The sequence below is a fragment of the Dendropsophus ebraccatus genome, chromosome 8 (genome assembly GCF_027789765.1).
Source record: "Dendropsophus ebraccatus isolate aDenEbr1 chromosome 8, aDenEbr1.pat, whole genome shotgun sequence".
Taxonomy (NCBI): Eukaryota; Metazoa; Chordata; class Amphibia; order Anura; family Hylidae; genus Dendropsophus; species Dendropsophus ebraccatus.
Window position 1 is genome coordinate 110,338,878 of NC_091461.1, and position 14,599 is coordinate 110,353,476.

Consider the following 14,599-nt stretch of genomic DNA (forward strand, 5'->3'; position numbering starts at 1 on the left):
CGCAGGACCCAGGGATGAAGACAGCGCGGAGAAGAAGCCTGGACAGGTAATGTATGATGCTGCTGCTTGTCAAATCATCGGTCGCCCGCCATGCACCGCTATTCAACCGTAGCGATGCGCGGTGGGGGAACGATGATTTTAGGTCTGGCCCTAAATGAACGATCAGCCAATGACACGATCATTGGCTGATCGTTCTCTCTATTTCAACGAACGATAATCGGCCGAATGGGGCCAAATGGGGCCGATCCGGCCGATTATAGTTACTGTGGAATAGTGCCCTTAGTTCTGCATCCAACTTTTCCAGCCACCAGTAATCAACTGACACACGACTGGATTCGGACAACCAGAGCCCACTTGACATGCGCTCATCTCTACTACTAACCTGTTAAAGGAAAGAATGATGGACTGTAATCGAGTCAGCGCCTCCAGCTCATCGGGGAGCGATGCAAGTAAGTTGTTTCTGTATACAAAGAAAAATAAATAAAAAAGTTATATACCAAAGAGTGACGCCAAACCAGTAAGCAATACGCCCAGCTGAATTTTAAAAAAACAAGGCATATATTGGACGATGCAGCTGCCTAAAAGTCTAACGTCAATAACATGGCGGCATAAATACCTAGTCAAGACATCAACCTTTAGCTCCCTATACAAGCTGAAAGGCGGCATTCGCACGTTCCATGCACAGTCTGTAAATATGGACAATGTGCTCCGAAACGGAGTTTGGAGTTCCCATCGTCATCGTTCAGGATGACGCTGGGAGCTCCGAAACGGATTTAAAGAAACACTGTCACCCCCTTTTGCATTATGACTGCTCTAAACAGGTGTAAAGGGTAAATTTTTCAGTTTTCATACCTTACTTTATATCATATGTCATGGTGCTAGTTCCAGTAAAAAGTGATCTTTTATCATCTGCGGACTGGGATAAGTGGGCGGGGCTTCATGGCTGAAGTGCCACTTAGCCACACCCCCAGCACCACTTATCCCTGCCCCTCTGACATCATTGGCACATAGCACCCACCCCTCAACGGCCATTGGACGGGCAGGCCTAAAGGCCTATGCAACAATGACGTCACAGAGGGGCGGGGCTAAGAGGCGCTGGGGCGAGGCTAAGTGGAACTTCAGCAATGAAGCCCCGCCCACTTATCCCAATCGCCAAATGATAAAAGATAACTTTTTACTGGAACAAACACCATGATGTATGATGTAATATAAGGTATGAAAACTGCTAAAGCTACCCTTCACACCAGTGTAGAGAAGTCAGAATGCAAAAAGGGGGTGACAGTGTCACTTTAACTCTTCGCACTACTGTACTGACAGCACGTCCTTTGGAAACGGAATACACACAAATAGCTGCAATAGGAGCAATAAAAAGGAGAAAGCTTATTTTTACATCTATCACATCTGTAGTAGTTACCTCATGTCCAGGTGTGTTAGCTTCAGCAGCATGCACAGATTTAGTGAAATTGTTGAGATTTTATTGAAGCCAAGGTTGACATCGCACACGGAATCCTTCAGTTCTACAATTCTGTAAATAAAACAAATATTTATGCACTTGAATAGTGCAAATTCTTGCACAGAGGGAATCTAGGGCACTGGTGTATTACACACAGAGAAATCACCCACATGACAGCCCACAGGTACCCTATGTGGACTCTGAGGGGGGAAAGTATCATTAGCACATTTTTTATTTTTTTTTTACTTTCAAACCTTTTTCTGTGCTGCACAAACATCGGTCCATGTACAAAAATGTTCAGGAGATCAAACAATAAAATATTTAACTTAAAAAAGGGTAGAAAATTGAATAAACCAGATAGGAAATAAAATGCTTACAAGTGCGGCCTATAAACCTTCCCTGCTGGATAAAGACACCCGGGAGAAAAGATAGGAATCTCTTTACACTAAGTGGGAAGGTTTTAACATTTACGTCAAGGACTCTTGACAAGGAAGGCTCTTGACTCTGGAAGTGCCAGGAAATTATCCATTGCTTCCCCTGGTGCTCGTACACATTTGGTTTCTAGTCTCCATATTTCACCAATCCTTGCAATATTGCTGTGGTTCAAGAATATTATTCATCTCTAAGAGACATGCCTAACCTAGGCACCCCCCAGGGAAAAGCAGGATCTCACATGCCCAGAATGTGTGGGTTTAAAGGGGTAGTGCGGCGCTAAACAATTATTCACAAAATAACACACATTACAAAGTTATACAACTTTGTAACGTATGTTATGTATGTGAATGGCCCCCTTCCCAGTGTTTCCCCCCACCCACGCTAGACCCAGAAGTGTGGTGCATTATACTCACCACATCTCGTGTCGACCCCCGTCCGCCATCTTGGGACAATGACGTAGTCTTCGGGAGGCCGGCCGAACCGCTCCAGCCGTCCCTCATGCCACCCCCCTCTGCCGTGTCATCAGCAGCTCAGCTGCCATTGGCTTACCATAACTGCGCTCAGTCAATCGCGGCTGAGCACAGTATACCCCTTTAATGTCATAGTCCAGGAGAGGCATATCTATAGTGTAAGGTTCCTCCCTTTTGAGGTCACCTAAACGTGGTGGGATGGTACACACTATTTGTTCAAGTAATAAGCCAAGAACCTCAGTTTTTAGCAGTACGGCACTTTAAAAATATTTACATTATGCATATATCTCATACATTTGCAGCGTGCAGGAAAAAAAAAATGTGCAGAGCATATACAATTTAGATAAATTCCCCTCCGCTGTATGTTACCTTGGAGGAACTTCGGTCAGTTGATTTTTGCAGAAATTTACAATAGTAATGGGGGAGCTCCCGACTGCACTAAACACGGTATCAGGAATGGACGGAGCTTGCTTATCACTAAAGGAAGAAAGAACAACCAAACTTTATTTCTCATGTATGCAGCTCAGCTTGTTGCACAGCGTAACATTTCTGCAATAAGTTCTGGGTTGTTACATAATATATACCAAATAGCTGATGTGACAATACCCTTTATTATACAGTATAAGGATTGCTGTATTAGGAATGTAGGTACCACTCACTGATTATATATATTTTCTCAGCTATACCATCTGCTCTGGTAAATGGGTGTAAACACAGAAGCCTATTAGCAAACTGCAGGTTAAAGTGACTCTGTACCCACAATCTGACCCCCCCAAACCACTTGTACCTTTGGATAGCTGCTTTTAATCCAAGATCTGTCCTGGGGTCCGTTCGGCAGGTGATGCAGTTATTGTCCTAAAAAACAACTTTTAAACTTGCAGGCCCGTGCCCAACAGGCGTGGCCTAGATTGTGTATGCATTAGGCTGGCACACCCTCTCTGTCCCTCCTCCCCGCCCTTCTCATCATTACGAATGCTTCAGGCAGATTGCCTCCTGTTCCCTACCTGTGTCAGCCCGTCACATGGGCTGGATCGTTAAGGCACCTGTGCAATGTTCAGCATGGAGAAAATGTTCCAGTGGTATTCCTAATGATGAAGAGGGTGGGGATGAGGGACAGAAGGGTAACAAGTTAGGACACAGATACTCTAAGCCACGCCTGTTGGGCACGGGGCTGCAAGTTTAAAGGTTGTTTTTTAGGACAATAACTGCATCACCTGCCGAACGGACCCCAGGGAAGATCTTGGATTAAAAGCAGCTATCTGAAGCTACAAGTGATTTGAGGGGGGGGGGGGGTCAGATTGTGGGTACTGAGTCGCTTTAAAGTGACTCTGTCCACTGCCATTCTGTTAGGTCAAGGAGACACACAATACCTTTCCTATATCCAGCTGAGCTTCCAGAACATAAAAAATGCTTTTATAATAGTATGGACCTGCTCAAGATGGGGGGCCAGGATGTACGTGCAAGAGAAGGGATGTGGCCATGAATATAGGAGTAGTTACTCCGCACACAAATTGTCAGATAATGATTAGGAAAGCAAACAGTTTTATAACATTTTATGACATTTCAGTAGTTTAGACCTTCAGATTTTGAATGCCAGTGCAGTAACGTTAATCACCGGAGACAGCGCTATGGCGGCTGTGCCAATGGCAAGGCAGAGTAGCCAATTACCATTTTTCAAGAAGAAAGCATATCCGGGCAACCATATAACAGATTTACCCTTTCATGACCAGCAATTTTCTTCCATGCGCCATAACCTTTTAATTTTTTAGTCAACATACCTATATGAGGGCTTGTTTTTGTGGGACAAGTTGAACTTTCTATTGGCACCATCTTCAGGACTTTTGATTGAGAAATATTATAGCTCAGCTCATTATGGATGCTGATGAAGTAGCAAAAGTCCAGAAACCACTTAAATGCCACAATCACAATCTGCCCACAAAATTTAAGGGGTTAAACTACAAGGATCAAAGGTTTCTCTACTCTTGATAGTCAGAGAAAGGTCCCTGCTGTCATGCAGCATCCAAGTTCCCACAATATTATGCACAAAAGACCGTTGTCAGGCTACTTTTGCTCCGCCGACAAAATACATATTAGGGTCATTAGGGGTTTAAGAAGAAAAACAGAGACAGTGTGGCGGTGCCGATCAGGATATACCAACATATATTCAAGGTTGGTGGTAGAGTTGCTTTAACAATGCACTGGTATATGTAATCACCTTAGATCATGTTTTGTGCACCACCAGAAAAATTTTTTTGCAAAAATAAAAAATGCTGCATGTAATACCTGTAATCTAAGGTCTTCAACGTGGCAATGGCATGACTATTCACCACAGCATCACTTGGCATGGTCATGGCTGTGATCACAGAAGCCTCTCCCTGCTCAGACTTCGGCTCTGCAACACAAACAGGTCACTTACCCTTAGTATAAGAACCCTTTATTTCTTGTTTGTATATTCATTTTTTAGCCTATATGACTTTACATTAAAAAAAAAAAAATTATATATATATATATATATTACACATACATACACACACACACAGTATATATATTCCCCTCCACCTACCCAGAATATATAGTTACCTGGAATCCGGCCTCTTAAATACTTAAGCAGCTCCTGGGTTCCTTTCTAAAGTTGGAAATGTTGCAAAACAAGTAAAAGAAGATCAAGTATAAAATAGTAGAAATAACAATGAAACAATGTACTAATACATAGCTCTGACTATCATTATGAAAACCTGTATGTGTTTTATAAGATCATTATTAAACTTCTATCTTTAGGACAGGGAAGATAAAGAAGATTTCTTCACTGTACATTGATGGTGATGCACAAGAAGGAATGTAGCACATATCTCTTAAGGTGGACTTTTCCTCTTTTTAAATATATTCCTGGCTTTGTATTCAATAATTGCAAGTAAAAATCTGAACACATGAACACACTCTTACTATTTCAGGCATCAGCTTATGTCAGCGTGTAAGCCGTCTCCACCCAATCATAACAGCTACAAACCCTCTATAAAACATACAACTCCAGTCAGATTCCAAACAGTAGAAACACACTCTGCTTTTACTTACACTGAGAAGATCCCTCCTAATGCCCCTCAAAGGATTTCCTTCCAGCTGAAGTGACTTTAAATTCTGAAGATTTGCAAGGGAACTAGGCAGGCTGCATAAAAAAACATGAGGTCAAAGAGAAACTAAAGATGAGCAACTCGAGCACGCTTGGGTTCGTCTGATCCCGAATGCTATGCATTTTATTACCAGTGGCTAAAGAAGTTAGATGCAGCCCTAAACAGTAATGAAAACCTTGATATGGCCCATGGCTGCATCCATGTTTTAAAAGAAGAGTCCTTGGAGCCTTATTTAAAGGGCATCTCCAGCGTTTTTCTTTTTTAGCTTATTTAACACACATTACAAAAATATATAACTTTGTAATGTGTCTAAATAAGCGGTCTAACCCGATCCCCCCTTTCTGACCCCCGGCCCCCCCGGAAGTTAAATAAAGTATACATACCCGATTACGGGCGCCATTTTGTGACGATGTCATCACGGCAGGGGGTGGGCCAGGTCTTCATCCTCCTCTTCAGGTAAAGTGAATGGGAGAAGAAAAGGTTGCTGGTGCACTTGCGCACCAGCAGCCTTTTCATTGGCTGGACCGCATCACATGGCTTCCAGCTTGCTCAGCCCTGATTGGCTGAGCTTGGTGGAAGCCATGTGATGCGCTCCAGCCAATGAAAAGGCTGCCGGTGTGCATGCGCACCGGCAGCCTTTTCTCTCTCATTCACGTCACACAAACCCGGAAGTGAGGGAGTTCTGAAGACGGCAGCCAGAGGTGACAGAGTGGCGGGCGGCAGGAGATTCAAGTGCCGATTGTCACCGGAGGGATGACGTATGAGGGGTGAGTATGATCTGTGTGTGTCTGTTTTTTATTTTTTTTTTTAGGTCCCACCGGAGTTGTCCTGTCCTGAGTCTACAAACACAGGACTAGCCCGATATCCCTCCGGGAAGGGCCCAGCCAAGGCGGGTGGGCTCCTGTAGGGAAACCACCAAAACCACCATCTTAAGTGGCCCTGTAAGTCAATGTAATGACAAGGGAAACCATCCACATACAGCTGTTTCGGGTGTTGCCCCTCATCAGTGTGGAGCAGGATTCTGGCTAGGTGGGAGCAATGCCTAGTAAAGCCATAAGAGAAACAGATCGCTGATCAGCGATCAGTTTCTCCATTTTTTAAAGGCAACCGTAGGGCAATAAAATGCAGAGCATTCGGCTTTGGATGAACCATAGCGTGCTCTAAAGTCACTCATCTCTAGCCACTGCCAGAGCAGTATGACAGCAGCTTACCCATTCTCTTCATTTAGAACACAATGTGATGGTGTTTCAGTAACTCTTACCTGCTCAGGTCATTATTGCTCAGATCCAGCCGCTCTAGTCCTGTAAGTAAAGCTATCTCATCGGGTAAGCTCTTCAGTTTATTATCCCGAAGCTCCAGAATGCTTAGACAGCTCAAGTGTAACAAGTGCTGGGGCCCCAGGGTATTTATCTGGTTGTTACCAACATGCAGCTCCTAAAGGGGAAAGGGATCAGTAGATTTTCTTAGTATTCAATATAAACTGATGAAAAGTCACATGCTAGAGACTAGAGATGAGCACAACTGGAACATGCTCGGATTGTTCGGTATTTGATAACTAGTGGCTGAAGAAGTTGGATGCAGCCCTAGGGAGTCCAGTAAAACAGGAATAGGCCATAGCCATGTTTTGCTGGACTTCCTAGGGCATTATCCAACTCCTTCAGCTGCTGGTAATCAAATGCCGAAAGAATAGACAGCTGCTTATAAGACAATATGCAGACCTCACCTTCAGACGCTTGCAGTTGGGAAACTCAGGCAGGAACGTCAGCTTGTTCTGTCTTAGATACAGCTGTTCCAGTGAGTCCATTCCAGCCAGTGATGCAGGCACATCTTCCAGCAGATTTGATGTGCAATCCAGCTGTCTGAGGCCTTCAGGAAACATACAAACACTTTCAGTAATTGAAAAACATCTGGTGCGTTCTCTCAAAACCAGAGAATACTGGCGATGTAGATACAACATGATAAAAACATCACACAGAGCTCCGAACCCTCTGCATGGGCAGAGAGCAATCTCTAAAGAAATTGACAGAATAAGGGGGCATTTACATGTCCGCAAAAAAAACTGTCCATGCACGGCAGTGTTCTGCGGACCAGACCTCGAAGCTCCTGGCAAAATTCATTATAATGCCGGGAGCTCTGAGGTACAGGCCACGTGACATGTGAATGCCCAATAACAGAGAGTGAGTGCATGTAACAGGGCGTACATAACCTATATTAAGGGTATAAACCCACACACCGTATATGCAGCAGATATGCAACAAATACGCAGCAGATTTGTTGGTACAGATTTGATGCTGTGTTCAGTTATTTAGATCTAATCTGCTGCGATTTTGCTGCGTATCGCAGCAGTAAATACGCTGCATATACGGTGTGTGGGTTTATACCCTAAGTCTTACTTTTCAGGGAGCTGATCTCAGTAGGGAGGGCTTTCAGCTTGTTGTTGGACAAGTTGAGTCGACCGAGGTGGGTTAGACCTCCAAAACATCCCGAAATGTTTCGCAGATTATTATTGGATAGGTCCTAAAATTGGAAAACATTTTACTAATCAATGCACAAAGTCAGCAGTAAAGCATCAAGTCAACACATATTTATATAGAGCCCAAAGGGAAACTCACGTGAAGCCCTATGCTTAAGCCTAGGACCAGGGCCGCTTCTGCCACGAGGCGGAATGAGGATTCCGCCTCAGGCGGCAGATTCTGCAGTCCTGAAGGGGGCGGCATTATCTTCCCCCAGTTGTCATTTTAGTTAAGTTTAACTTAACTAAAATTACAGCAGCCCCTGACTCCTAACCATCCCCCGCTGTAGCAGCGATCTATAAAGCCTCCGCTGCTCATGCTTTATCCTCACTCACCAAAGCAGCAGTAATCAGCAGGGAGGATCGGAGGTCCGGCTGGGGTGAATATCACTTGTGTCCCCACATCACCCCCTCGTCCTCGGACCCCTCAGCAGCACTCTCACCCGTATGTCCTACCCCCTGCTGCGCTCTGTGTATAGCTGTGCTGTGGCAGATATCTGTATGTAACTGCTGCACTAACCTGCCGATCTCATGTGCAGTGGGGCTGAATTCCACTGCTGAACTGTAATGGTCGTGTGGATGAAGTTTGTCCTCGGGGAGACAGACACTGTGTCCCAGAAGCACAGATATGTTCCCATTAGCTGCCTGACAGGGGCGCCATACCTGCACATTGTCAACCAATTTGGACTTAGACAGCGCCCCTGTGCTTCTGGGACACAGCGTCTGTCTCCCCGAGGACAAACTTCAACCACACGACCATTACAGCTCAGCAATTCAGCCCCACTGCACATGAGATTGGCAGGTGAGTGCAGCAGTTACATACAGACATCTGCCACAGCACCACAGCACAGCTATACACAGAGCGCAGCAGGGGGTAGGACATATGAGCAGAGCCAGCGTGAAGGGGGACAAACAGGGCAATTACCCCGAGCCTCCATCCCCAAGGGCCCCCCCTGCAGTTGCTTTAATGCCAGCAAGCAGCAGCAAAGTGTACTGTGAAAATGCTGCTTCTGGCCGGTGTCCCAGTGCCTGGTCCACCTTAAGTAACCTTCCTCCTTAAAAATTACCCCCTCCCCCTCTCTCACAGGCCTCCTGCTTCCGGGTTAGCAGCACATGTCGGGACGGTAAGGGAGAAGGGGCTGTCTGCAGATATAGTGCAGCTCCCTGTATAGAATACATCTCCCTCCCCTACAGACTTGCACCCTGACCCCTGCTCTGCATGAAAGGCAAGTGTAAATGTGTATGTGTGTGTCATGTCAACAATATGTGTATATTGGGTGCACTGTATGTTATACAGGTGTGTGTGTGTTGTAGGTGTGGATAGGTGAGTGTGTTAGTTTTTATTTTTATCATATGACCTGCTATGTGCCCTGTATACGGCCATCATATGACCTGCTATGTGCCCTGTATACGACCATCATATGACCTGCTATGTGCCCTGTATACGGCCATCATATGACCTGCTATGTGCCCTGTATACGGCCATCATATGACCTGCTATGTGCCGTATATTGCCATCATATGACCTGCTATGTGCCCGTGTATTGCCATCATATGACCTGCTATGTGCCCTGTATACGGCCATCATATGACCTGCTATGTGCCGTATATTGCCATCATATGACCTGCTATGTGCCCGTATATTGCCATCATATGACCTGCTATGTGCCGTATATTGCCATCATATGACCTGCTATGTGCCGTATATTGCCATCATATGACCTGCTATGTGCCCTGTATACGGCCATCATATGACCTGCTATGTGCCCTGTATACGGCCATCATATGACCTGCTATGTGCCCGTATATTGCCTTCATATGAACAACTACAGAGAGGGGAGGTATACAGTACTGAAAACTTGGAAACTTCGAAACCTCTTCTGTGTTGTCCTCACCCAGGATGATAGGTAGTGCCTAAAAATGGCAAATTATGGTGGAGCAGGATTGTGTGGGAATTTATTATAAGCTACAGGTTTTCAGTTAACATGCCTTACTTATGGTTTTCAATCAGCTTGGGGGGAGGGGGGGGGCGCCATTTCAGGTTTCGCCTCAGGCAGCAGAATGCCTAGAATCGGCCCTGCCTAGGACCAGTACACCAGACTTTCTCTTCAGTTTATCTAATACTTTTCAGCCCCCCCCCCCCGCCCCGCCGATCAGTCACTCCTCCCAAATGCCAAACCAACCACCAGATCCATAGCTGCCGCTCCAGTGCTGCCCACCAGGCTTGCTGCAAGGACATCAATACACACTGTTCATGGGATGATGCATCCAATCACTGACCTCAACAATCATGTGCTTTAGATGCAAGCAGAGACTGCAGTGGCCAGTGACTTGGTGAGGTGCCATGTGATCAAAGTAATGGCATCACAGCATCTCCTACTGCAGGGGTAAGGAACCTTGGCTCTCCAGCTGTTGCAAAACTACAACTTCCAGCTTTGGCCTTTGCTGTCCATGCATGATGGGAGTTGTAGTTTTGCAACAGCTGGAGAGCCAAGTTTCCCCATCCCATCCTACTGCAAACACTGAAGCATTATGGGGGCTGCTAGAGCTGGTCTCTTCTCCATACACATCCCTAGTTATATCAAAATTAAGGACTGTAGTGACATAAATCCAGGGCTCAGTCTCAGATTTCTGCGCTAGGAAGAATAGTCTGAGCTTTATTTGCGGCAGTTTATATTTTTTGCAGATGTTAGCGTCTGTACAGTCTACAGAAAAATGCAGATCCCATAGACTTCTACTGGTGTGTCTGTGCCTCAATTATGGTCCGCACTAGGACATGTCCCTTTTTTGCGGATCCATAAAAATTGCGGATGGAAACCAATGGCATCTATATTTATCCGTAATTATGGACAAATTTTGTGGTCGAGTAAATGAGGCCCAAAGCTATAGGAATAGAAACTAAGGGCTCCCTGATTCATGCCACCTTTGTTGTATAGTGCATATGGGGGCACAGAGGACCCTCTCTGAAGATTTACACAGACTGCAGGAGGAGAGACAGATCTACAGGCTCCACACTTTATGAAACATATAAAGTAAATCTGAAATGGAAGGTGTTGTCCCCTATAAATTTAGGGTGCTGCCTTTATTACTATAACCAACGTACTAGCTCCTCCAGATCAGCCAGCTGACCCAGCGCTTCGGGGATCTCCTCCAACTGGTTGTGCTGGATCAGGAGGCTCTTGAGGCTCTGCAGCTGGGACAGCTCCGGGGGCAGTAACTTCAGCTTATTGTGACTGTTAAAAAAAAAAGACATCAGTAAGAACACAGCAGGGATAGAAAAAATGAATCCAAACCATACAGTTAAAATATATATATATATATATATATATATATATATATATATATATATATATATATATATATATATATATATATATATATATATATATACACACACACAATAAGGAACAAGAACAGTGCATAAACAACCACATATACCTGACATTCAGCTTCTGAAGGTTAACCAGCTCTCCAATGGCGCTAGGAAGCTCAGTCAGCAGGTTGTCATGGACCTGTGAAGACAGCAGTGTTCATTCTTGTCCAGTAATATTGTATACATTGCTTAAAGTGACAGTACCACCAGGCCCAGGCTAAAGCACTGGAGGCGGCCCACCCACCCTTAGTGGGAGGAAACACTAGCCCCTCTATGATAGGGTTCCATTAATTCTAATGGAGACATGTCATGAAGGGGCTGGGGTTTCTTCCCACTGGGGGTGGGTCGGCCGCCTCCAGTGCTTCAGCCTGGGCCTGGTGGTACAGTCACTTTAAAGGAGTTATCTGAGCTACTGTTTTTCTAAACCTGGATAAAGCCTTTAAGGGGTATTCCAACATAAAACACTTAAGTGTAAGGATAAGTGTCAGATAACAGTGGATCTGACTGCTGGGACCTGCTGCGATCCTTAAAAAGAGCATGTGGGTCAAACCTCAGAATAAATGGGCACAGTTCCATTGACTGTCTATGGGGGGCATCACTCAGGCATGACCTGCTGCTTCATGCCTAAAGAAAATAGGCTGTAACAGTAAAGATTGGATGGCAGAAAGTCTCCTGCTGTCATGGTAGCTGATCAGCACCCCACAACTGCAATATAGAGGTGGTGATCAGTGCCCTTACAATACAGGCAGCTCCCTATACAGGCAGGCATGCTCCTGCGTCAGTACAGGAGCGGGAAGATTTGAACAGGTTGGGAAGGATACATGATGCATTTACAGACCATGTGACTGCCCCTTATCTAGGAAACACAAGATGCTATATGAGACGCACATCGAGCACCACCAGGGCCGGAAGAAGCTTCAGGTCGCCGGGCAGAGACTGCAGCTTATTGGACGACAGGAAGAGCTTCACCAGATCCGTCTGCTCCCACCAGCGATCGGAGGCGTCAAACTGGACGTTGGAGTGCGCCTCCTCTGGGGTGTCCACGTTTATTCTCCAAACACTGGCCGGAACTGGAAGATACAAGCAGAAAGGGAGTCAGTGGATCAGGATAACCTAGGGGGAGTATAGCAGCTGCGTCAACATGCGATCTTAGCGCCAACCAAAAGTTATATATATATATATATATAGTTGTATTGTGCGGCCATTACCAGCTGACTATAAATGGCGCAGCAGGGACGTTTTAGGTCTACATTGCAGTGACATGTGTGACCATGATACACTAGGGACAACACGGCCACTATGTCTCCGTGTAACAATGAGGCACTCAGAACATAGTCAGCTTGTCTGTATACTCAGAGTGATCATTATGGTGCACATAGTCCTGTTATAATGAGGGCCCCCAGGAACCACCCCACACCCCTCCGAGGGGCCCCCAGGAACCACCCCACACCCCGCCGAGGGGCCCCCAGGAACCACCCCACACCCCGCCGAGGGGCCCCCAGGAATCCCCTGACACCCCGCCAAGGGGCCCCCAGGAACCACCCCACACCCCGCCGAGGGGCCCCCAGGAACCACCACACACCCCGCCGAGGGGCCCCCAGGAACCACCACACACCCCGCCGAGGGGCCCCCAGGAACCACCTCACACCCCGCCAAAGGGCCCCCAGGAACCACCCCACACCCCGCTTAGGGGCCCCCAGGAACCACCTCACACCCCGCTGAGGGGCCCCCAGGAACCACCCCACACCCCGCTTAGGGGCCCCCAGGAACCACCCCACACCCCGCTTAGGGGCCCCCAGGAACCACCTCACACCCCGCTGAGGGGCCCCCAGGAACCACCTCACACCCCGCTGAGGGGCCCCCAGTAATCACCTTACACCCCGCTGAGGGGCCCCCAGGAACCACCTCATACCCCCCTGAGGGACCCACAGGAACGACCTCACACCCCGCTAAGGGGGCCCCAGGAATCCCCTCACACCTCCAGAGGGCCCCCCGACCTCCTCACACCCCCAGAGGGCCCCCAGGAATCCACTGACACCCCGCTGAGGGGCCCCCAGGAATCCCCTGACACCCCGCTGAAGGGCCCCCAGGAATCCCCTGACACCCCGCTGTGGGGCCCCCAGTCCTCCTCACACCCCGCTGTGGGGCCCCCAGTCCTCCTCACACCCCGCCGAGGGGCCCCCAGTCCTCCTCACACCCCGCTGAAGGCCCCCAGTCCACCTCACACCCCGCTGAAGGGCCCCCAGGAATCCCCTGACACCCCGCTGTGGGGCCCCCAGTCCTCCTCACCCTCGCTCAGGCCTCTCCCTGACAGGTTCAGCTGGCCGCTCTTCCTCGCCGAATTGATCAGTCCCTGGGGCACAGCCGGCTCCTTGTCCCTCTGGTCCCGGAATCCGGCGCGGGGGTCCCCGGTCATTCCTCCTCTCCTAAAGCGAGACATGACAGGCGGCTCCGGCCGAGAGGTGCAGTTCAAACACGGAGAGCCCGCCCCGACCTGACCCCGCCCACTGCTGACCCCGCCCAGGGGAGGAGCTAAGCGCGCACGAGGGTGGCCCTGCTGACATGGTGTATAAGTGCAGCGATCTCAGAGCAGCTTCACAGGCGCGGATTACGGCTGGAGCGGCGGCCCGGGCACATGTATTCATCACACCCTCCGGCCGTAACCGCTCCGTGTGTATCTGGTGACTGGAGAATAGTGACTGCAGCTCTGGAGGATAAGGCACTGACAGCAGAATAGTGACTGCAGCTCTGGAGGATAAGGCACTGACAGCAGAATAGTGACTGCTACTATGGAGGATAAGGCACTGACAGCAGAATAGTGACTGCAGCTCTGGAGGATAAGGCACTGACAGCAGAATAGTGACTGCAGCTGTGGAGGATAAGGCACTGACAGCAGAATAGTGACTGCAGCTCTGGAGGATAAGGCACTGACAGCAGAATAGTGACTGCAGCTCTGGAGGATAAGGCACTGACAGCAGAATAGTGACTGCAGCTCTGGAGGATAAGGCACTGACAGCAGAATAGTGACTGCAGCTCTGGAGGATAAGACACTGACAGCAGAATAGTGATTGCAGCTCTGGAGGATAAGGCACTGACAGCAGAATAGTGACTGCAGCTCTGGAGGATAAGGCACTGACAGCAGAATAGTGACTGCAGCTCTGGAGGATAAGGCACTGACAGCAGAATAGTGACTGCAGCTCTGGAGGATAAGGCACTGACAGCAGAATA

The 14,599-nt window shown here is 47.8% G+C and overlaps 1 protein-coding gene across 3 annotated transcripts in view; it reads right to left on the bottom strand.

Annotated features, from left to right (window-relative positions):
• Window positions 1-13,878, bottom strand: part of LRRC40 (leucine rich repeat containing 40) — a 33,078-nt gene extending 19,200 nt beyond the window's left edge. For all 3 annotated transcript variants that reach the window (XM_069981421.1, XM_069981423.1, XM_069981420.1), the window contains exons 1-13: window positions 13,661-13,878; window positions 12,260-12,441; window positions 11,437-11,510; window positions 11,102-11,231; window positions 7,880-8,003; window positions 7,210-7,352; window positions 6,748-6,920; window positions 5,431-5,521; window positions 4,939-4,984; window positions 4,642-4,750; window positions 2,728-2,835; window positions 1,415-1,525; window positions 383-460 (exon numbers count right to left, since the gene is read on the bottom strand). In XM_069981421.1, the coding sequence (XP_069837522.1) occupies window positions 383-460; window positions 1,415-1,525; window positions 2,728-2,835; window positions 4,642-4,750; window positions 4,939-4,984; window positions 5,431-5,521; window positions 6,748-6,920; window positions 7,210-7,352; window positions 7,880-8,003; window positions 11,102-11,231; window positions 11,437-11,510; window positions 12,260-12,441; window positions 13,661-13,811 (1,520 nt within the window). In that variant the 5' untranslated portion in view covers window positions 13,812-13,878. The remainder of the gene's footprint in view (window positions 1-382; window positions 461-1,414; window positions 1,526-2,727; window positions 2,836-4,641; window positions 4,751-4,938; window positions 4,985-5,430; window positions 5,522-6,747; window positions 6,921-7,209; window positions 7,353-7,879; window positions 8,004-11,101; window positions 11,232-11,436; window positions 11,511-12,259; window positions 12,442-13,660) is intronic.
• Between the last annotated feature and the right edge of the window lie 721 nt (window positions 13,879-14,599).